This window comes from Martes martes (genome assembly GCF_963455335.1).
Source record: "Martes martes genome assembly, chromosome: 11".
In the NCBI taxonomy this organism is placed as follows: domain Eukaryota; kingdom Metazoa; phylum Chordata; class Mammalia; order Carnivora; family Mustelidae; genus Martes; species Martes martes.
In genome coordinates this window covers 89842200-89865082 of record NC_137899.1, presented here as the reverse complement: position 1 = coordinate 89865082, position 22883 = coordinate 89842200, and the positions used below count along the sequence as shown (strand labels likewise).

Here is a 22883-nt window from a genome sequence, read left to right as displayed (position 1 = left end):
GTTTTACTTTATGTGGTTAGAACTGTTTCTCTCTCTCTCTCTCTCTCTCTCTCTCTCACACACACACACACACACACACACACACACACACACGGGTCAAGTTTAAGGAGGTGCTCACATCCAGGCGGTATCTGAATGATACTCACTTCCCTTATCATCTGGTATTAGGGTGAGGCCGTGTGTGCGTGTGCGTGTGCGTGTGCATGTGCGCGTGCGTGTGCGTGTGCGCAAACGCGCTGCTTTTGATGGGATTTCTTCAGGAGGAGATTACTGGTTCTTGTGATGGCATTACTGGTTCAGAAGATGAATATTCTTACTGCTCTTGATATGAAGTGCTAGAATCTTTCGTGGAAGGATTCCACGGAAGGTGTTTTGAAGCACAATTCTGATAGATGCACAATGGCATTTTTCCAAAGTTGACATGCTGTCTCAGTATGTGTCCGTGATCCTACTCTTGTTGCTATCAAAGGTCCCCAGGTATGACTTTCACATTTGCATAACCCACACAGACTACTCGCAAGTCACAGCTGTAGCTATACCTTCATGCACTCAGCTCTATCCTCAATCATCAGAGAAACAGCCAGATCTTCATACTGTGTGCACGTCCCTAACAGAGGACCCCTCTGTGTATACCAACCTGTCATTTAAGGTGTTACCATTTCCCCAAGGGATAGCCCTTTGGACAGCAACCTTTGGATATATTCTATCGACAGAAATCTTAAGAACGAAGAGTGTCAGGCTACCCCTGTTTTATTACCAAGTTCCCAGCTGAAGGTGCTAATTAAAATTCTATTGTTTGAGGGTAAGTAGCATCAGAATCTGCCAATTAACAGGTTTTTATAAAAGTCAAATGGAAAAGTATCTGGGCTTGTCGGTTGTGTATAAATTTTTCCTCAGGGGCACATTTTAGAAGTCACCAAGTGGAAAATCACCAGAAAGGAGTTCAGTGAGGCCTGGTTCCTGAGTCATTGCCCTGCAGATGTAATTCCCAATCTTGCATGATTAGGAAAGATCAGAGGGCGATGGAGAAAAGAAAGCAGGTTTGGGGCAGGACAGAGATCAGGGAGAGAAGTTGTTGAAAAGAAACCAAAACTGTCTTCAAAGCTCTTCCAGCAACTTTCTTTTGGGTGTCTTGGAAAATAATGTCTTCTTCCCTGATAATTAAGGGTGATCAGTTTATTATTTAGCACATCCTCATTTGAAATACTTGAAACTCCAATATTAAAGTTAACTTTTCTTCTCTGGGTTTCTGCCTATTCACGCTTCTAGACAGTTTTGCTAAGTTACATTATTGAAACTTGCTTTGATAGTCTTAAAAATTTTCTGAAGACCGAATGTCTTCCGTGGGTTCTGGACCAAGCTCATCCGGGATTCCTAACCTCAAGAGATGCTGGCTTTTGGAGGAAGGCTTGTTCAACCCCACTCAATGGTACAGACAAAACTCGCACCTAGGGTGGGTTGCCAAGATAGCCCTAAAGCGGCTACATACAGGCTGTAAGCTCCAGCCTCCAGTAGGTGTTCTGCAACAATACTTCAAGCCATTTGTCTGATAGGCACCTTTCTAAAAGAAAAGTGCGCTGCTAACCTGTACTTGGAGTCGGTGGGATTCCTCCAGATCAAGGATGGGGCATTGGTCCTATTCTCCAGGAGAGTGACTGGGGCTGGATCACAGACAAATGTATCCTTCGGGGTCCCTTTTGGAAAAAAAAAAATAAATAAAAATGAAACCCGAACTCCTTCCTAGTCTACTTATTTATAGGATGTCTGGTACTTTCGCTGAAGCATTCCGGTTTCCACGTGCCCCCCCACTGCTTGGCGAGGTCTCTACCTCCGCCGCGGATGGGGCGTGGGCGAGCCAGTGGCGCGGCAGAAATCCGGTCCCTCCGGGACCCAGCGGAAGGCGCATCCTCGCGGGGCCCTCGGGCTGCGGCGCCCCCGCCTCGGCGCGGGCCCGCCAATCAGGAGCCGCCTTTGCGCAGCCGCGCGTCAATCGGACCCGCCCTTTCTGCCGGCCTCTAGGGCTATTTAAAGGCCTGCGCCGGGGCCCGGCGGCATGGTCTTCGGGAGGGGGTCTGCGGAACTCTGTCGACATGGCCAGCCACCTCGTGCTCAACACCGGCGCCAAGATGCCCGTCGTGGGGCTGGGCACCTGGAAGGTAAATGCCCTGGGGGGCGCGCCCCACGGCTCTTCTCGGGCTCAGCGCGGCCTGGGGCGGTGGGGACCCGCCGTGACCCAGAGCGGCCCCCGCCGAGGACTCCCGGCCTCCCAAGGAGCCATACTTGGGCTGGCCGGGCCCTGGCGGGACGGGGTGGTCCCCGGGGGGGGGGGCGGGCACCGGCCTGGCGTCCCGGGGGCTCGGGTGGGGGACCGCTGCTGTAGACGCTGGGTGGCTGGGATCCCCAGGCCGCAGTTGGAATGCGGTCCCGGCTGGAAAACCACAGAGGGGGGTTTCCTGAGCCCCGCCGCTCGGGCCCCGGAGGCGGGAACCGGGAGGGGCCGGACGCTGATGGGGCCGAAAGGGGTGTGGGGCGCCGCCGATCGCCGTCGTTTTGCGTCTGAACCGCACCTGTGGCACCTGGGTCTTTGTCTCTCTTTTAAATAGTTTTATTTTTCATGGTTTCCGTTTCTGCTCTCTCAGGAATAAGCACTCAGATTAAGTCGGAGACTGCAGATAATTAAATTAGCTGCCGCGAGTTGGCTCTGTCTCCGTGTCCCCAAACGCGTGACAATGACCCCTTGTAGCCGAGCTTGCCTCTCGGGGTTGAAGGGGTTTGGGGGGCGGTTGTCGTATGCGCGGCAGACCTTCGCAGAGAATCTGGTCACCGATGGTGACCGCCCAGAGAAAACTGTGCCCCGGCCTCAGTATTAAAACTGTCTGAGGAAACCTTAACACCACTGAAATCTTTCTACAGCGTCCCCAAGAAATGGCTCGGAATAAAAAGGCTAGCCTGATGACCTGGAAAGTAGGGAGCACAGAAGGGTGGCATTATAGGCGCTGGGACAAAACCCGGTGTTTTTAAAAGCTCCTTATAAGTTAGTTTTGGGGCATTGTATATTAACATTCTCCAGCTCTGACCCAGGTTTTCCCAGGGACTTTGAATGTGGGCCTGGGCATTGGGTATTCACACACTGATAAGGAAACCGGAGACAGGATTGAGGGCACCGTTAAATGGTTTGATCTAGAACAGAGGGTGGGGCTTACCTCTACCTTAAAAGCTGCAGTTGAAGATAAGTAAATATAGGAAATAAGAAAAGGGTCATAGAATTGCTTCACACAAAGTGTTTCTTGGCCACAGTAATCAGAGTGTGTGTAATTTGTGTGTCCTTCAAGAAGTCCAGAGATGGCTCTATGGTGTAATTGAATTATGACCGTGATACCGAGTTAAATTTCAGCTGTTGAGGGTTATTATCTTGGAATGGATATGAAAAGACACTTTCTTGGCAATAGTAAATTATTGTAGTTTGTATAATGATGCAGGCACGCACAGATGTAAGCATATAACTGGAACAAAAGAGCCACAAAACACTACTTTACTAGGTGGGATGAATTCCAGTATTTTATTCTGTTGTGTGTTTTCAAAAATTTGGTTCCTGACCTTCGCTCATCATTTTGACAATTACTGTTCTAGGGTAAGTAAGGAATAAAAGTTCTTAAAAAGGTTTAAAATTCTTATAATTTAACTTTTTAAAAGATTTATTTATTTAGAGAGCATGCAAGCAGGGGCAGAGAAAGAGGGAGAGAATCCTCAAGCAGATTCCCTCTTGAGCTCAGAGCCCAATGTAGGGTTCCATCCCAAGACCCTGAGATGGTGATCTGAACTGAAACAAAGAACCCGACGCTTAACTGACTGAGCCACCCAGGCATCCCTATATTTTTATTTTTTTAAAAAGATTTTACTTATTTGTTTATTTGACAGAGGTGGGGGGATCACAAGTAGGCAGAAAGGCAGGCAGAGAGAGAGGAGAAAGCAGGCTCCCTGCTGAGCAGAGAGCCCAATGCAGGGTTCGATCCCAGGACCCCAAGATCATGACCTGAGCCAAAGGCAGAGAGCTTAACCCACTAACCCACCCAGGTGCCCCTATTGTTTTCTTTTTTACTGAGAGGGCACACATGCAAATGGGATGGTAAGGGGGGAGAGGGAGAGAGAATCTTAAGCAGGCTCCCCGCCAAGTGCAAACCCTGTTCTCAGTACCCTGAAATCACGACCTGAGCCAAAATCAAGAGTTGGACGCTTAACCAACTGAGCTACCCAGACACCCCCTAAATAGAGTTTTAAATCCTGCACCTGCACACTTAATGACCTGAAAAGCCATGTATTCATTTAAGGTAACATTATAAAATCTATACTTAGGTCATTCATTCTGGCAGACTACATTCTTTGAGGGCGAGGGGTAGCATCCGTCTCATTCACAAGTATTTCCAGCATTTCTCACAATGCCTGGTAAATAGTAGGCACCCAAAGAAATACGTAGATAGGTGTTGAATTAATAGAAAGGAGTAAGATAACTTTGGATGGTGGCGGAGGTGAGGAGATAAGGTTTGTACAGAATTGTGTTGAGGTGTGATGGGGAGGTAACAGCGTAACAAGTAGCACAAGTATGGGCTTAGAGGGGAATCCTTTTCTTTTCTTTTTTTTTTTAAGTATAACAGATAGTATAGATCATAGCTATTCCCCCTTTCCCCGTCAGATGCTAGACAAAAGAAGGGGTGACCTAAGAAACATTTGCTTATCTTTGTGAGAAGTCAGGGAGGTTCTGCAAGTGGGTACAGTTGCTTGTTCTCCTGGATCTTGCCTGTCACGGCATCTGTGTTGTACCATCCAGACCCTTCGAGGGGCTCTAGTGGTCTCCGGTCTGCTGTTGCATCAGAGGTCCTCAAATCTGCCCTTCTGTCTTTGGAGGGGAGGCTTTCAGGCAGTTGGGAGAACATCTCTGCCTCCAACCCCATGTGGCTTACGGAGTGTTTCTCCCCGGCAAGCTGGCCTTCCCCGTTAGACAGGAAGTAAACCCACCAACATTTTGCCAGGAAGCCGTTAAAACAGAGATTTCTTCTGATACCCTCTTGCTAGTAAATGTTCTGACCTTGCTGAAAAATTGTTGGTAGCTTGATCATTGTAACGCACCCAGGTGCTGCAAACTGAGTGGCGTGCACCCGCGTTTCTTAACCTCTTTCCCATTTTCTCCATCCCTGCGCCACCAGGATCCATTGAGACATTTTTCCCTAATTGCTCCCCGTGTAAAAAATTAACATCCGAAATAGACTGTATGTCTGTTCATGTCCTGAAGCCCTTCAGAGGGCCACAAACCGTTGTGTAAGCTAAGATTTATTTGGGTTTTTTTGTGCCCTCTGAACCAGTTTTTGCCTCTTTAGGGGTGATAGCTCCCCCTTTAAGAACACACGAGGTAGAAAATAATGTGCTGAGAAAGGTTATCTGTCACAGGCTTGTAATGGCCCCAAGATCCCAGGTTTGGGGAGAGGTGCTGGCACTGGAGCTGAGACAGTAACTTGGTTTTACTGTTCACCTGCCTCCTTTCCCAGCGGGCCTCAACCTGGTCCCTCTTCAAGATCAAACATATTTAAGTAAGTCTTCCCCAAGCAGGGCCAGTCCCGGTCCATTGCCATCTCAACCAAGCGGAGATAGGAGTGTCTTAGAATTCAGCACAGATTGATTCAGGTTTTATTAGTTGGTGTGTGTTTGTTGCCAAGCCTGATTATGAGCTTTGATGCCAAATAGTAGCCAGATTAACTGTCTTCGTGTGATAACGCAACTGAAAGAGTGGTCAACTCCTTATCATTTGTACGGAGCTGGGAGCTGTAAAATGAGGTGGACGGACTGATCATGAGGTTGGTTTATCTGCCCCAAACATTGAAAACGCACTTTCTGTTGACCGTAGATTGGACACGAGAGGTAGCATGGATTATTCTCTGGATTGTCCCCCATGCTTGGTCAGTTGGAGCCTTAGGAGTACAGCAGACTTTAAGCCTTGTTTATACAAATCACCAGATCCCCAGTCTCCCATTTTGTGCTGAGTAGGAGCATTGGGTGCCCTACAGAGTGAGGAAGCCAGTTTGCTCAGATTTCCCTGAAGTTGATTGAGACTGTGTTGTCCACTGGTTAACTTAGAACAGGCATTAAACGCTTTTGGTCACCAAAATACCCATGTTCACTGTCAGAATACCTAACTTTTTGTTACCATGATGCTGAATTAGACACCAGAAATTTTATTTGTGAATGAGAATTAGGACGTCAAGGCTGGGCCTCTTGCCTAATCCCCATTTCTTTGTATGCTCTTCTGGCATGGGAAGAGCTGGTAAACTAGAAGCCACAGACCATTTCTGTAAATAAAGTTTTATTAGAACACATCTCACGTGTACTCGTTATTTATGACTGCTCTGGCTGCAGCGGCAGAGTGGGGCAGGTGCGACCCACCGTTGAGCCCACAAAGCCTCAAGTATTTCCTGTCTGGCATCTTACAGAAAAAGTTTGCCAACTCTTTCAAAAGATTCTAAGTGAATTAATCAGAAGTTGGAATACATTTTAAGAAGTCACTAATGCCTGTTACACTTGCTTCTGGTTGAAATGAAGTATACTTAACACACACACTAAAAATAGAAAATTATATTGTAAGACCACTTGTATGTAAATAAACTTAATAATGAAAAATGAGTTTCTCTTACACGAGGGTTAAGTTTCTCTAAAGAAAAGCTGATTTAATCGGAAAAGTTTAAATAATGTTTGTGGGGACAGCTTTTCTGTGATCATGGTACTTTTAAGGGCTTTAGAGGTTGATGACTGTGTTTCTTTATTGAATCTAAGTTCACATCAGAAGTTATGGTTTCCTACTCCTTAATCTAGGATTATCATTGGCACACTGTTCTCATACATCTTGCCCAGGAATTTTTTTTCCCCAAGGTAAAATTTCCTTTGGTCCCATCCCCCCACCCCCACCTTCATTGCAACATAATACCTGCTAACTAGAGAAAATATTTCTTAAAAAATACATCAGAAAGAACACAGTCCCCTCTTTCCAGAAATCCCCATGATTAATTCTACAAGGGATTCAGTTCTGAAATATTTTTTGTTTTTTACCATTGACGCCATTTTATAACCTGGTTGAGCCTTGCAGAGGGAAGAGAGGGAGGGTTATTATTTTAAAGTAACAGGTAAGAGCTACATGTAAAGGGGAAGATGATTAGGTTTTAAAAGTGTGTGTGTATAGAGGGGGGGCCACTAATATGATCTGAGTTGGTATTAGCTGGCTGCGAGTGTTAGAGGAGATAGGGAGGCCTGTCTTGTGGAGATGGTGGGGGTCCCGGGGGCCGAGAGTTCTCACTGCCGTCCATTGATGCCGTCACCGCAGACTGTTGTCAGGTTGCTGTCTGAGCCAATGCTCTCTGGAGCTCAAAGGTCCAAGAGAGTTGGGCATGCATGGGTTTGCCCAAGTCACAGGGCAGATTATTGGCATAATCGAGTCAAAACATGATTTAGTCTGTAGGATTTGTACAATTGGGTCATCTGTAATTTGAATGTTTCCTGTAATGGTTTTCTGCAGATTTCCTGTGAAATGTATGGAAATATACCTTCATGATTTATTTTCTTTTCAAAGTTTCAGTTTGGACCACTCCCCTGTGTTTGCATTCATAAATGCAGACCTGAAATGGAGAGACGGTATAATCATGTACTAGCAGTGCCAAGTTTATTGTGTGATTTTTTCACCGTAACTTAAATTGGCTGATTCGTTAGTGGTAAGAGAAGTTTGTTTAGTCTCTTTCTGGGAAGGGTCGGGTTGAGATGATTAGTAGTATAATTTGCGGACTCTGGTACATTTTCATTCCAGAGAATGATCTTTCCAAGCCCAGGACACTTACCTTTCACTGACCAGTGTCTTGTGCCTCTTAGGGCCCACATGGGGGGTCAGACCTCTAGGCAGAGCATGGCTCTAAGGTCCTTCTGCCGAGGTTTGAGTCCGGACATCTTTGACTGACTGTGTGATTATGGGCCCATTGCCTCCCCTCTCTGTGCCTTACTTTCCCTCACTATAGAGGGAAAGTGATAGAGTCACTTGTGATAGAGTCACTGTATTAATGTATATTAATGTACTGAAGACTGGTAAAAATGGGTCCGTATTTTCAGTTTGAGCCTGTGTGGGCCAAATACCCCACTCGTTTCTTTCCATTTGGTGACATGATCTGCCCTGGCACAAACCTTCTGGTAACCAGGACGTCTGTTCCAGGGTCAGCCCAGGGGACGGCCATCAGTCCCCCTGTGGCAAAGCACGTGGCCCCTTGTGGCCTTCCCCGTGGCTGCAAAAAATGTGCCCCAAAAGGGGAGGCTGGCACACAGCTCCCATTCTCAGGAGTCTTGTCACAAATTGCTACAACTCCTGCACATTGAGTTTATAAAATGCCCAAAAGTCCTTGCATGTGCTTTTCTTTACCCTTGGAAAGCAGCGTGGCCGGTGTCCCAGCACATGTGTCCTGAGCTGATCTCTTGGTCATCTCTGCCCGTGGCTTCTCTGAAAACATAGCATGAACTTTTTTTCAGTTTTGTGCCGCTCTTTTGGCAACCTTGATTATGCTAGTTTACACTTTCTGGCTCCAGGGAGCTGAATAACCAACTCCACGTTGGGCAGAATAAGAAGTATGTTTGAGGTGGGGATTCATGGGCCCACAGGACGCCCTGGGGCGTACCAGCATCGAGGCTGTATGATGTCGCTAGGAGCAGTCTCTCTCTCGACCCTCCTGTCTCTCAGCCCCGCTCTCTTCAAGTAGCTCCTGGCTCCATTCCCCCAGCACCATGACCCCAGCAGAATGGGAGCTTGTCTGGGTAGTTCCAGAGACTGAGTCTCACGGGCCTGGTTTGGGTCATGCCACTGCCTTTGCACCATTTGCTGTGACAGATGCAACGTGTGGCCAGGCTGGGCCTGGGGAGTGTGCCGCCCCCTGCCCCATCCCTTGAATCTGGATTGGGGGGAAGGCTGCTCTCGTAGCTTCTTCGGTCCTCTAGGGAAAAAGGAGGTCAGTCATCTGGAGATGTACCCTCTCTTACACCTGAGCTTAGCAACCTGCCCCCTACTCCCTCCTTGGGGGTGAACAAGCTCAGTGTGCCAACAGGCTCTGGCCATACACTTGTTCCCACTGGAATAATCTACTACCCCCCTACCTTCCCCACCCCCCACCGGGCCTGTTAACAACAGCTGATGTCCGAACAGCCAATGTCTGCAGCTGCTCATAGCCCTGGGGAGTTTTCCGTTTCATTCCCTTCTCCCCCAGCTCTTTGGAGGAATGCTCTGTATTCATTCCACAGTCTGTTGCACATGTGTGTATTTTTCGCCTCTCTGGTCTGAGTAGGATCAGTGAGGAGATGGAGTAAATGTCCACGCGGTCAGTCTGGGTGCTGGCGGAGCTTGAAGGCTGTGGGGGGGTCGCCTTCTCCCCGACAGCCCGGCTCTGCCCCGTCCAGGTCATGGAGGTGGTCGCGTGGCTTGTGCTCGCACAGGTCATCAGTCTCTTTGCAGCTCTGCCCACACATTATTGATTCCCGTTTCCCCTCTCCTCCCAACTCCCTTCTGTCTGCTGGCATCTCAGAGGGGCCGTCTCCCACCCCTGCCTCTTAGAGCAGGTTCTCACATGGTTGCAAAGAAAGCACCTGCCTTTGAGTCTGTATCCATAAGGTTCTTGACTTGACGATCATCTCCCAAAACTGCTGAAAAACGAGTGATTGCCAGTGTCCAACTCTACACCCTAAAGGAGAGAGTAAAGCATGGGCGTTCAGTGACAGCTCAGAAACCAAATGGGCATTGGGTAAATATTTGCAGCAGTTACTGAAATGCTCTGAGCTATTTGAAGGAAATGGCATGCCTTATTGTCTTGGGAACCTAAAAGATTCAGATAGGGTGTTTTTTGTTTGTTTTGTTTTTATACGGTGGTTTGTAAATCTATAGATGTAGAGAAGCCAGGGAGACAGCTCTGGCACATGTTTTTAGGGTGGGCTGCGGCAAAGTGGTCTGAGGATGCTCAGGTGAAGTCGTGTGGCCTTTCACCTGGGTCCCCCCCCCCCCCCCCGAGCCGATGGAAGCTCTGGGGAAGCCGCTGGCCATAGGCAGCCGTGGGAAAGGGGCAGGAGCTTCAGCGGGAGGCTCACGCTGCCCTTCTTTCTTCCTGGGTTACTTCGTTGTTGGTTTGAACTCCGTGCCTTCCGGTCCTTTTCCGTTCAGTCCGCTCCAGGCAAAGTGACCGAGGCTGTGAAGATCGCGATTGACCTCGGCTACCGCCACATCGACTGCGCTCATGTGTACCAGAACGAGAATGAGGTGGGGCTGGCCATTCAGGAGAAGCTCAAGGAGCAGGTGGTGAAGCGTGAGGACCTCTTCATCGTCAGCAAGGTGCCGCCCTGCACGGGAGCCTGGGCCACAGGCCTCTCTCTCCTGTTTGTCTGAGGCCAGCGTGGGTGCAGGAGCCAAGACCATCCTCTGGGAAATGAGTTGACTACAGGCCATAGAGGGTTCCAGAGCTCACCAGTCCACTGTCTCTTGGATGGTCATTCCGTATAGAGCCATTGGTTAGAGCCCCTTGTCGGCGAGGCTTAGGTTGTGGGTTGGTCCTCCCTTTCCAGGGAGTTTTCTTTGAGGACAGAACTTGGTTTCCGTCTGGAGGCTGGATCTCCACTGATGGCTGCCGTCTTTCATCTGGAGGCTGCCGGTGCCCAGAGGAACCCTGGGTGGGAGGGTGAGGCTGACGCCACAGACACCAGTCCTGTAGGAAAATGGCCATGGGAGCTCATGTTTAGGGCCCGGGCCTTCCCGACCTGTCCATTCTCATTAGGCCTTCAGTTTGGTCCCTCTGACAGGTTTCCCTGACCTGATGATCCTGCCTTCCTTTGGAAAATTCGAGTCCACGGTGTGCAGTGGAAACTCTCACCCCTGTTTACAGCATCCCAGTGAGAGGGGGGTGGGTGGTGTCTTGGAGCCGTCTGGCTGCCAGCTGAGACGTGCTCTCTCGCCGGCCTCAGCTGTGGTGCACGTTCCACGAGAAGAGCATGGTGAAGGGGGCCTGCCAGAAGACGCTCAGCGACCTGAAGCTGGACTACCTGGACCTCTACCTTATCCACTGGCCGACGGGCTTCAAGGTAGGCGGCCGCTGTCGCTCCGTGCAGCCCGGGCTGTGTTAGGCTCTCCCGCTTTAGGGTACAGGTGGGCACACGCTCTGTGTGAGTCCTTACTGGCCTGGGCACTGTCCCCCGGAGCTGTCAGTCCCCAGCCCCCCACGCCTGCTGAATCTGAACCGTGGGTGACTCGACTGAACGTTACAGAGTAGGAGGAGCGCTGCGCTTTGTCATTTGCTGGTGGTACCGTTTCAAACTGTGGCCGCGCACGTGGGTCATGGGACATTCTGTCCGTGGCCCGAAGATCTCCTTGGCTGTCACCCTCTGCCTCCCTGTGTGGGTACAGTCCAGTGTTACGCACAGAGGCCCCATCCCGAGGAAGCCCGAGTCTCTGCACCAAACACACTCGCGTTATGAGTTCTTTCTGGCCACAGGGTCCATTTTCTGCTTTGTCAGCCGGATTGAAGGCATGTGGTTTTTGTCCTCTAGCCCTGTTGTATTGTGCTGGTTCCATCGGACAGTCAGCTGTAACCCATTTGAAAGGAACAGGGTCTGGGGGCTCCGGGAGTTGTCTGCCCGTTTCCTTTTCACACTGGCCCGTGGGTTTGCCCTTGATGATCTTCTGAAAGCTTAGCTATGGTAGTTAAGAGTCATTTTTTTTTTAGAACTTCACTTTTAAAGATCCAGGTCTGCGAAGGGCTGTTGTTGACCATGTGCTCTTGTAACAACAGCACGGGAAGGAATATTTCCCACTGGATGGGGAAGGCAATGTGATTCCCAGCGACACCAATTTCGTGGACACGTGGGAGGTAAGGCAGTTGCTGACTCGGTCTTCTCCCTCCTGGCTGGTATCTCTTTCTCCTGTGAGTGACCTGCTGTGCTGTGTCTTCCCCTGCATTTTGGTGTTCGGTCACCATTTTTGCACTTCCTGTCTTCTTAAAGCCAGCTGCGCTTTTTCCGAGCTCTAGTTTGCCGTTGCGGGTTAGTAAGGGCAGGACCCGTTAAGCTGATTGGAGTCAGAGATGCTTTTCTCATTCCTGTCCTCTGGGGCACATGTCAGAAGCAAGCAGCCCCTCTTCCGTTGGCAGGCCATGGAAGAGCTGGTGGAGGAAGGGCTGGTGAAAGCTATTGGAGTCTCCAATTTCAATCATCTCCAAGTTGAGAAGATCTTAAACAAACCTGGCTTAAAATACAAGCCGGCTGTTAACCAGGTAAACATGGGCAGGGGAAGGTGTGTGGGGGAGGCTGTTCAGTTACTCTCTGAACCAGGCAGTCACTTCCAGTCTGTGTCCCCCAGGGACAGGGAGCAGCCAGGAGGCAGGTCCCAATTTGGGACTGAGAATGATGATGACCCATCTGCAAGCCACACTTGCTGGAGAGACAGGGTGTGAGCCTGGCTAGTGATGACTCAGGCTCTCCAGGATTATCAGCATGCAGCCCATCACAGTTGATAAATTGGCCAAAGCCAGAACAAACCCTTAGGGCCCATGGCCACAGTCCATGATAACAACATTATTGTTATTCATATCGAAGACACTTGCTGGGAAACAGGGACTGTTGTTCCAGCTTATCTGGGAGCTCAGATGTTGGCTATACATCATTTTCTGTTGGGGAGAGGGGGCTTCCTGTACATCCCCACAACCGTGCCTGCATGCTACCCCCAGCCCTCTGTTTGCATCTGCAGATCGAGTGCCACCCGTACCTCACTCAGGAGAAGTTAATCCAGTACTGCCAGTCCAAGGGCATTGTGGTGACGGCCTACAGTCCCCTCGGCTCTCCTGACAGGCCTTGGTGAGGTTCAACTGGATCGTGTCCATCGGTGAAGGTTGGAGATGACTAGAAAGAAAAATTTAGCATTAAGGAAAATGCTTCTGGCGCCACTTTTCAGACCTACCCAGGAGCCTCTCATTGGGTTTCCTGGTTGTCCTTTCTAGTAGCAAGATGGCCGTTCTTTTTCCCAAGGATTGGGAGTTTGTGCTTGAGCTTCAAATCAGGAGGAGACGGGTGGGCTGCCCTCAAAGGCCAATGGGAGTTAGAGCCACGGGCTGTCCTTGAGTGGAAGTGAGGCTGGGTGCTCACACAGGCCATCTTTCTGTCTCCAGGGCCAAGCCTGAGGACCCTTCCCTGTTGGAGGATCCCAGGATCAAAGCTATCGCGGCCAAGCACAATAAAACCACAGCGCAGGTACTGTCCTCTCCACGCACCCGTGACTGTTCCCCGAACTCCCTGCATTCGTAGTGGTCCCCTTGAGCGGGGAGGGAGAGGTGACCAAGCCCAGCCAAGCCCTCCCTGGAAGTGCGGCTTGAGGTCCTGGAGCGGGTGGTAGACGGCGCACAGACTAGGATGCCAGAAGATGCCCACGTGGTGGGGACGGGGGTGCCGTGGGGACAGGGATGCCGGCCTCCTACCTCCACAGGCCGCCCCGGGGCCCGCATTTGCTGACGGATGTGGGAAGCTCCTCTCCCTGCTCACAGGAGAGCGCTCAGTACCAGCCGCCTGGGAAATGTTCTATTTCTCCCAAGTGGTAGGATGGCTTTGTGACCAGGACACCTGGGAGACACAGCAGCACGTGGCATGACTCGGGGTGACCCTGACCTCTCTGAGCCTCCGTTTCCTTACATGTGACATTCTGGAATTTCCGACTCTGGGGAGTGGATGTAGATGAGACTGAGTGACATGATAGTTTAGGTTATTGGTGCACGTACACACTTGGCCCCTCTGTTCACAGGTTCTGATCCGGTTCCCCATTCAGAGGAATTTGGTGGTGATCCCCAAGTCCGTGACACCCGAACGCATTGCTGAGAACTTTCAGGTAAGGTCCTGGCTGCTCGGCCAGGGTTTTTTCAGTGGAGCAGGACAGAGGGTCTCTCCTCTCATGCCTGGACTGTCCCGTGTGGGACCCTCACCATCCTGTCACCTCGCAGAGCCGGTGGAGACAGCAAGTGAGTGCATTTGCCCACAGAGGTCACCAGCAAGTGTCCAGCAGGCTTGCTTTCTGGACATTCTGACGTGAAGGGCCTTCCCCGTCCCCACGTGCGCCGCCCCTCCCGGGCTCACCGGCTGCTGGCCTCCCCGACGGCTGAGTTCTTCCCCGGCAGCCTGCGGTCCTCCTGGGAATGGTTCCCCTCCCGACGGACCTTTCTTGTCCTCTGTGTAGCTGTGAGGGGCTGCTTAGGCCCATCTCAGGTACCGCCTCTGACAGCACCCTTCAGCCTCCAGCCGGACTTCATTCTCACTTTCTCTGGTCCCTCTGAGGGTCGTGTGCTACCGATCGGTCCTTGTGTGGGAGTTGTTGCGTGACCTCTTTCCTTCGCTTCAGTGTAAACAGGCGGAGACGCCTGTGGTCCGTCATTTTCTTCCTACCTGTGCTCGTCACAGTGATGCTCAGCACTTCTGTGATGTTGAGAGTCACAAAATGGACTAAAAAGTCCCATTTTACTCGGAGGCTCCGGAGGGGAGGGCCCGTCTTGTTCCGGGCAGTATCCCGGCGGCCCGTGGGCCTTCTGTGAAGAAACTGCACTTCCGTTTCTCCGACCCTTGTCTTCCCGCCCTCCCCACTCAGGGCAGCCTCTCCTCAGCGGCCTCTCCTCAGCGGCGTGCCTGGAGCTGTTTGGATACTTTGTATTCTGGGTTTGACCTTTATTTGAAGAATTTACTGGATTTTTTTTTTTTCTTTTGAGGTCTTTGACTTTGAACTGAGCAGCGTGGATATGACCACCTTGCTCAGCTACAACCGGAACTGGCGCGTGTGCGCCTTGGTGAGGTGAGTGTGCGCGGGGAGGGGAGCTAAGGCCGCAGCACGAGGGAAGCTCCCGGAGGCCATGAGGTCCGCGTCAGTTAGCAGTGGTTCCTCCCGGTGCACAGTGGGAAGCGCTTGAACCCATGTCAGCTGAACTGCGCACAGCCGAGGGGAAAATGCCAACTGATCGGTTCTAGATCTCCCCTCCCACCCCAGTGACACTGTTGGCCTAACCTGCAGCAACTACACATTTTAGCATTAATTTTCAAATCTTAGCAGTTCGTCTGAAACCAGGTGATCCATGGGGCTCCTGGCCCACCTTCCTGGGAGAATTTGCACGGGACTCTTACCTCATACTGACATAATCAGAGGGGTTCAGTAGGAAGACAGTGGTGCTTGAGGCTGAGGAAACCTCTCGACCCCTCCCTTCCAGCTGCGAATTCGCTGGCTTCTTGTATTCCCTGCGATTTGTAGTGTGGAAATTGAGGGAGGTGACAAGGAAGGTTGTTGTGTCTCTCTCCCCCACCCCCTACCCCCGCTTCTCCTACAGTACAGTAACCAAAGTTTAAAACTCATTCTCTCTGCGTTTTAAGAAGAAACCTCCGTTTTACAGTGGGGGCCAAGAGCTTCCTTCCTCACTATGTGTATGGCCTCTCTTTCTTCCCCATTTCCCAGCAGTTAGTCCTCTGAGCAAGACTTGGACTTGCCCTGAGGTGGGGTCGGGTGTGCCAGCCTCCTCTCTCATGCCTCTGCTCTCTTTCAGTGCCGTTGGCAGCGCTGGTGGCCCCCCCCCCCCTGCACCTGTCCACGGGCTCTGCGTCCTGGGCAAGACTCTCTCCTGCCCTTGGGTGTGACAGTGCCTGTGAGCACGTGGCCATCACAGACATCACAGGCCACTAACGGCATATCACGGGCACTGGCACACCAGGCCATTTCCTATGTCCCTGGTTGTGTTAATGCTTAACCTTTAGGCACTAAGATAAGATCCCTTTTGAACCAAGTGGGTAAGGGAGAGAAGTGAATCATTCACCAGGTGATGTCTGTTCTCCTGTGAGAGTCTCAGTATCATTCATTCACTTCCCACTGCCCTTCCCGCTGCTGACACAGCATATTGGAGCTCTCGGGGCTGACAGACCACAGTGGTTTTCCGACGTCCCTTTTCCCTTATACTCCCTCCACTTTCCAGTGCCACTCCAGAAATAGCTGTCGGATGAATCTGGGGGCTGCTGATGCTTAATGGGGACGGGTTGGGGCTGGCGTAGGGAGGGAGAGGCTGGCTCCCACATTCCCAGCTCCCCTAGGCCGCTTTCTCACTAGACATACACGTCCATTGCCTCTTTTTGGCAGTTATTGCTCTAGTGAGCCTCTGTTGCTGAGGGCAGGGTCCTGTTACTCAGGCTTGATGGGAGGCCAAAAAAGGGGCAGACTATGGGGATGTTTTGAATGACTCCAAATCTTTGAGCGTTCTGGGCCCTGTGCTGGGTTCTCCCTGGGCCTTTCACACTATGCCCAGCCAGCCTTTGCATCGTGAGTGCCAGAACTTGTTTCAGCACGAGCCGTTGGCCATGTTCATACATACTCACCCGGCCTCTCTCCTCCCCTCTGTCTCCCGTGTCCCACTCTGCACTGCTCTGTGGGGCTCCCTTCAGCCCCCACCGACCCCAGGCAGCTTCTGTGTCCTCAAGCACTGGCTCTGTCACATGCACACTCCTGACTCCTCTCTGGTCACCCTCTTACTGTTCCAGACTATGGGATACTCTGGTCCTGCCAGCCTGAGTGACCAGGAAGCAGGAAGCGTGTCTTGGTGCCCCGCTTGCCTCAGGCACAGGGAGGGTGGGGTCCGTCACACAGGTGCCAACTGATGACAGCCCATGGTAGAGGAGCCTGGAGGGTGGCTCCGGGGCCCCCAGCACAGACCCATGACCTGCGGTCTGGACACAGGCTCGTTTCTGAGGCCTGTATTTCTCCCTGTAATGAGACCCTCACCATTGCTTTCGGTCACCTCTTATGGTTGAAATCCCTTCCCTTGTAAAGCTAACATGTTCCTCCTTTTCTCCTGACAGCTGTGCCTCCCACAAGGACTATCCCTTCAACACAGAGTTTTGAAGCTCCTGGTGCCTCTTCCCCCTCCAGGTGACCTGCCGCTGTGTTCCCTGGGTCACTTTCCCTGTATGTAGTGTAGTGTGGCCTCTGCCTTTCCTGGTGGGTCAGTGACCTCCGGCCAGGCCAGTGAGGGCTTGGCCCGCTTGGTGTCGGGTCTGAAGAGCAGTATCAGTAGATTAGAAACTTCTTCCAGTTCTCTTTGCCCTTCTTCCTGTCCAGCTGGGAAAGTAGGACCTTAGTACTCTTTCTTGACTAAGTTGAATCTACGAAGTTGAAATAGTGCCACTAACAACTGGATTTCAGCTGCTGGGAACTGTTGTAACCCTTTCATCCAGACTTCCTGCCTCAAATAAAAAGTTCTTTTGTGAACTTGTTGCTGTTTGTTTTATTTTGATTTATCGAGACAGTGCACCACCCTCCATCTCGCTCAGCCTTCATCCGCTCTGTAACTGTAAAGCAGCTACTCCGCTGAGCAACACAAAGGCGTGCGTGACAGCCGTCCCTCTGGTCGGGGACCCTCGCCCCAGTACCTTGCTCCTTTAGCTTTAGGGAGGTTGGTCTTACCTGGGTGCACATTTCAGTCACCCGGGGAGCCTTCAATGCTAGTGATGCCTGGATCCCTGGGGACCCGTCTGATGGCCCCGGGTGTCACCAGGCCCCCGAGAGTTTGCAGGCTCCCCAGGGGTTCCTACTGCGCAGCCAAGGCTGAGAGCCACCGCTTTAGGGCTGAGAGGGGACGGGAATCCATTTGTCACTTCACAAGTTACTTTGTTTTTCCTCCTGCGTGCGAAGCCCAAAGTCCTGTGTCTTCTAAGCAGCGCTCTTAAAGAACCGCTTTCATGGAGCTCATGATCTAGATGAGAGGGAAGAAGGGAAGCATCAGCGAATGGCGTCTGGTGCGCTCTGGCCACCGAAACAGATGCTGTAGACTGAGTGGGCCAAACAGACATTTGTCCCTCCCAGTTCTGGAGGCTGGAAGTCCGATCAGGGGGCCAGCCGGGTCTGGTTCTGGTGAGAACCTTCTCCCTGGGTTGTAGGCGGTCCCCTTCTCGCCGTATCTTCACAAGACCGTGAAGGAGGAATTACGCAAGTAAAGATCTGTTTGTTTGTTTTTTTAAAAGATTTTATTTATTTATTTGACAGATCACAAGTAGGCAGAGAGAGGGAAGGGAGGAAGCAGGCTCCCCGCTGAGCAGAGAGCCCGATGCGGGGCTCAATCCCAGGACCCTGGGATCATGACCTGAGCCGAAGGCAGAGGCTTTAACCCACTGAGCCACCCAGGCGCCCCGTAAAGATCTGTTTTTAACGTTTACGAATGCTGTCGCTTATTTTTTTATTACATTTCCTTTCCTGGAATTAAATAGACAAAGGCTGGGAAAGGCATGAGCTAGGTAAGAGTTGACTTCGGGTTTCATGGAGTTAATGGCTTGGTTGCTGACTTCTTACTGGATGACGGTAGCTCCTACAGGTGACGTTCACTGCTGTGCAGGTGACCCACCAGTGAAACGTACCCCCAGGGCTTTAGGGAATTGGGCAACAACAGTGGTTGCTGGGCCTCCCCCAGGGATGCAGGAGAGAGCCAGGCCCCTGCATGGCAGGGTTTGGGCCAGATGGGGGACTCAGAGCCCCACCCGCTCCCTGCCACCCACAGGCTGCCCCTCTTCCAGGCACCTGTTCCTCACAGCGGTCCAGCCCTGTGAGGTCAGCAGGTCCCACCTTACCCCGGGTCAAGCTGCAGACCTCCGCAGTCACCCTCTCAACAAGAGCACACTGTCGTTTTCCTGTAAATTGAGTCAAATTATCTCTGACCTCATACCCACCCTATTTCTCCAGTTACCCCAGAGCTGGTTTTAACAGGCTTTGGAAAAACTTCTGGGTGATCACTAGTAAGCGTTCGTACCTGATGCCAGTGTGCTGGATCCCTGCTTTAAGAACACGATCAAAATAAGATAATTTGAAAGTCAGTGGGTTAAGCCTTTGCCTTCCGCTCAGGTCATGATCTCAGGGTCCTGGGGTCGAGCCCCACATCGGGTTCTCTGCTCAGCAAGGAGCCTGCTGCTTCTCCCCCCGCCCCACCCCCGCCTGCCTCTCTGCCTGCTTGTGATCTCTGTCTGTCAAATAATAAATCAAGGGGCGCCTGGGTGGCTCAGTGGGTTAAGCCCCTGCCTTCGGCTCAGGTCATGATCCCAGGGTCCTGGGATCGAGCCCCGCATCGGGCTCTCTGCTCAGTGGGGAGCTTGCCTCCTACCCCCTCCCCCGCCTGCCTCTCTGCCTACTTGTGATCTCTGTCAAATAAATAAACAAAACCTTAAAAAAAAAAAAAAAAAAAAAAAATAATAATAAATCAAATCTTAAAAAAAAAAAAAAAGATAATTTGAAGGTCAGCAAGAAGCACAAACAAGTTAAAAAAAAGGCCCTGTTCTGGCCTTGGTCCCTACTTCGTAGCAGAGACTTGGTTCCTATCTAAGAACATGTCCCTGAGAAGGAGAAGGAGTCTTGGCTGGGGGGAGGTGGGGGGATGGGGAGGAGAATGAAAGCTTCTTGATTAAAGAACTCCTTCTGCCTTTTGAAGATTCAAAAGGGGTGTGGGGGGCCGTCAGTGACCCGATGCAGGCGAGTGTCCCGGCTTGCTGGTGCTGGAATGTGGTGTGAAGGAGCATAGGTGCTGCGGAGCAGACAGACTCGGGGTGGGGGTCCTAGAGAGGGGTGCTGCCTTCCCAGTGCGGAGCCCTCTTCTCCCTTCCCATCGTGCAACTAAAACCCCCGACAGTTTTGCTCATTCCTGGGGGGTGGTGGGGTAGGAGGGGCAGGTTTCCAATCCCGCCTTAGCACTCGGGTGGACTTGTCACCAATGAAGTGACTCTCCAGGGGGCCAAGGCTGTGGGAGTTCTAGAACAACAGTGCCGGTCCCATCTCTGAGGACCTTCGCCAGGGCCTCCAAACATATTCACAAAGTAGTTAGACTTTTACCAAAACGAAGTTCCAGCCAAGGAGTAGAATTGTTAAGAAGATAATGAGATCCACTGAAGGACGGAACTAAATTTAACTGAATCATAGGCGATTAAGACCTGCACTTGAAAATCTCTCTGAACAATGCACACTTGATTTCAAACAGGGCAGTTTCTCAAGGGCCAGTTTCACAGAGCACAGTTTCTCAACACTGTCCTGCTTTGCATCGGTACAGTTGTCGAACGAGCTGCTTTGTGCAATGTCCGGGGTGCTCCCCGGAGGGACCCCGGGAGGTGGCCAGCCAGAAGCAGCATCGTCCGTGCTGGGTCCAACCCTGGAAGGCTACCTCGGGGGGCAACAGGGACTACCTTTGGGGGTTCATGGCTCCCTGGGACCCACCTCGTCTTTCTGTCCCTTGAAGGCATTTTCTAGCTGTGTTCCAAGAACACCTAGGTCTTCAGGATCCTAAAGGAAACTCGCCTTCCCTCTCCCCTTCCCTCTATGGAGTTTGGCTACAAGAGGGGGAAGCAGATGATGGCTTCTCATGTCCTCTTCGACCCAACGCTCAAGCTGGGCCAGAGGGAGCAGAAATCTCTGCTTTCCTTCCCTTTCTGTCCACAGGGCCTGCAACGGGTCAGGGCGCAGAGTGGGCTCTGTGTGAACGAGTAACCAAATGAATGACGAGCTTTTTTTTTTTTTTTTAAAGATTTTATTTATTTATTTGACCGAGATCACAAATAGGCAGAGAGGCAGGCAGAGAGAGAGGAGAAAGCAGGCTCTCCACGGAGCAGGGAGCCCGATACGGGGCTCGATCCCAGGACCCTGGGATCATGACCTGAGCCGAAGGCAGAGGCTTTAACCCACTGAGCCACCCAGGCGCCCCGAATGACCAGCTTTTCTTAGATCGACGAATTATGACAAACTCCTTGTGTAAAATCAGTGCATTTCCGACCCAAAGAGGGGCTGAAACCGTGGCCTGGAATCCATGAAAGATGCAAAGGGTTCTACAGATGCAGACGGACCCAGACTTCCTTGCAGCTCTCTTCCTCCTTTTTTTTTTTTTTTTTTTTTAAAGATTTTATTTATTTATTTGACAGACCGAGATCACAAGTAGGCAGAGAGGCGGGGGGCGGGGGGGCAGGCTCACCGCCGAGCAGAGAGCGCGATGCAGGGCTCGATCCCAGAACACTGGGATCACGACCTAAACCGAAGGCAGAGGCTTTAATCCACTGAACCACCCAGGCGCCCCAGCTCTCTTCCTCCTAATCTGCGACTCTGGCAAACCGGTTAGCTTTCTGGCCTTGATTTCCCCAACCTACAAGATGCCTACCTCCTAGTGGTCATGGGGATTGAGTGAGGTATATGGAATGTAAAACCCATTATCCTGGGCTTTGCCCACACCACTCAGTACCTGCTTGCCCTTATTCTTCCAACAGAACATTGGCAACAGGGGCAAATCCGCCCTTTCCTTTACAGCCTGCAGCTGGTGCTGGGCGATGGAGCTCTGCCCAGAGCGCAGCACTTTCTCCATGGCCTTCACTCTGGCCACATCACACACAGAAAGGGCAACCCTTGATACACTTCTCAGGGGGGCAGTACACTGTGGGCCCTTGTTTCTAATCTCAGGGACAGTACGTCCTTCAAGAAGAGCAGACCCTGAAAAGAATGCTGACGGGCGCCTGTGTGGCTCAATCAGTTAAGCATTTGACTCTTGATTTTGGCTCAGGTCATGATCTCAGGACTGTGAGATCGAGCCCCGAATCTGGCTTGTGTTGGGCATGGGGCCCTCTCCCCTCCTCCAGCCCCGCAAAAAAAAAAAAAAAGAAAGAAAGAAAAGAAAATGCTGTGTATGTGTTTGTAAGAAGTATTTTTTTATATGGATAGATGAAATCATCGAGTGTTGGAGGTCATCTAATCTGATTTATTTTTGGCTGCAGACTTCTCTCTTTGAAAGAATCCCATATGGATCCTCAATATTTAAACCAGATGGCCAGTCTGCTGTGGTTTAAGTCGGGGAGGAGTCTGGGAACCAAGCCAGTTGACACCCTCACAACCCCCTAACCATGAGGGCCTGAACACCGTTGCAAAGCCTTGGGATCCAACCTTTGTTGTTTATTTTTAAGAGCTATAAAGATTTCTTTCACACAGTTGTTAGAATTCAAGAATTCCAGAGTGGCTTAACTCGTTGTGGATGGGGGCCTTTCTTGAGGGAGCAGCAAATATGGCGGTTGGGATTGCATCATCTGTAGGCTTGACTGGACCTAGAGGATCTGATTCCAAGGTGATGCATCCCCTCACAAGCAAGACAGTACCTGCTATTGGCAGGAGGCCCCAATGCTCTCCCCTCGTGTACCTTTCCACAAGACTGCTGGAGAGCTCGTGACACGGTGGCTGACTCTCCCTGATGGGTGATCCAAGCAATTACAAAGTGGAAGCCATAATGTCTTTCATTATCTAACCTCAGAAGTCACACACCATCATTTCCACAGAAAGATCAGCCCTATCCACTGGGTACACCTTGGAGGCTGGCCACCACAATTTGCAAACCTAGAACTACATATATTTAGGAAGCATTTCAGAAGTAATTACAAATGTGCAAACAATATTTCAAAAGAATGTATGTTCCAATCGTCATGCCCAGCCAAGGAATGGTTTTACAACCACAAACCCTGACAGTCAAAGAGGTCAAGTGAGCAGCCAAAACTCACAGAGCAATTTAGTGACAGAAATGGACCTGGAATCCAGGTGTCTGGATTGAGTCTATTGCATTACATCATGACATTCCATTTAAATAAAAATTGCGGAAACTCACACACGTGTATAGCCTGATCACCAGGGAATCAAAGTTAACATCAGGTTAACATCAGCTGTAGGTCATATTCATAATATGTGATCTCGACATGGTGTGATGAGAACGGCCCTTTACCTCCACAATCTTCTTCCCGCAACCCTATAACCCCAGTCTAATCAGGAGAAAACATGAAAC

General features: G+C 51.0%; 1 protein-coding gene across 1 annotated transcript; it reads left to right on the top strand.

Annotated features, from left to right (window-relative positions):
- Window positions 1–1840: 1840 nt before the first annotated feature.
- Window positions 1841–17322, top strand: LOC308352705 (aldo-keto reductase family 1 member B1). Its single transcript, XM_080819029.1, has 10 exons — window positions 1841–2156; window positions 10220–10387; window positions 11014–11130; window positions 11838–11915; window positions 12195–12317; window positions 12791–12897; window positions 13209–13290; window positions 13835–13918; window positions 14787–14869; window positions 16909–17322. The coding sequence occupies exons 1-10, from the start codon at window positions 2091–2093 to the stop codon at window positions 16949–16951; spliced, it is 951 nt and encodes a 316-aa protein (XP_080675155.1). The 5' UTR covers window positions 1841–2090; the 3' UTR covers window positions 16952–17322.
- The last annotated feature ends 5561 nt before the right edge of the window (window positions 17323–22883 follow it).

Coding starts and splice junctions, on each gene's coding strand:
- LOC308352705 (XM_080819029.1), top strand. CDS start 2,091: ATGGCCAGCCACCTCGTGCTCAACACCGGCGCCAAGATGCCCGTCGTG. Junction 13,291..13,834: donor ACAATAAAACCACAGCGCAG/GTACTGTCCTCT, acceptor CTCTGTTCACAG/GTTCTGATCCGGTTCCCCAT. Junction 13,919..14,786: donor GCATTGCTGAGAACTTTCAG/GTAAGGTCCTGG, acceptor TTTTCTTTTGAG/GTCTTTGACTTTGAACTGAG.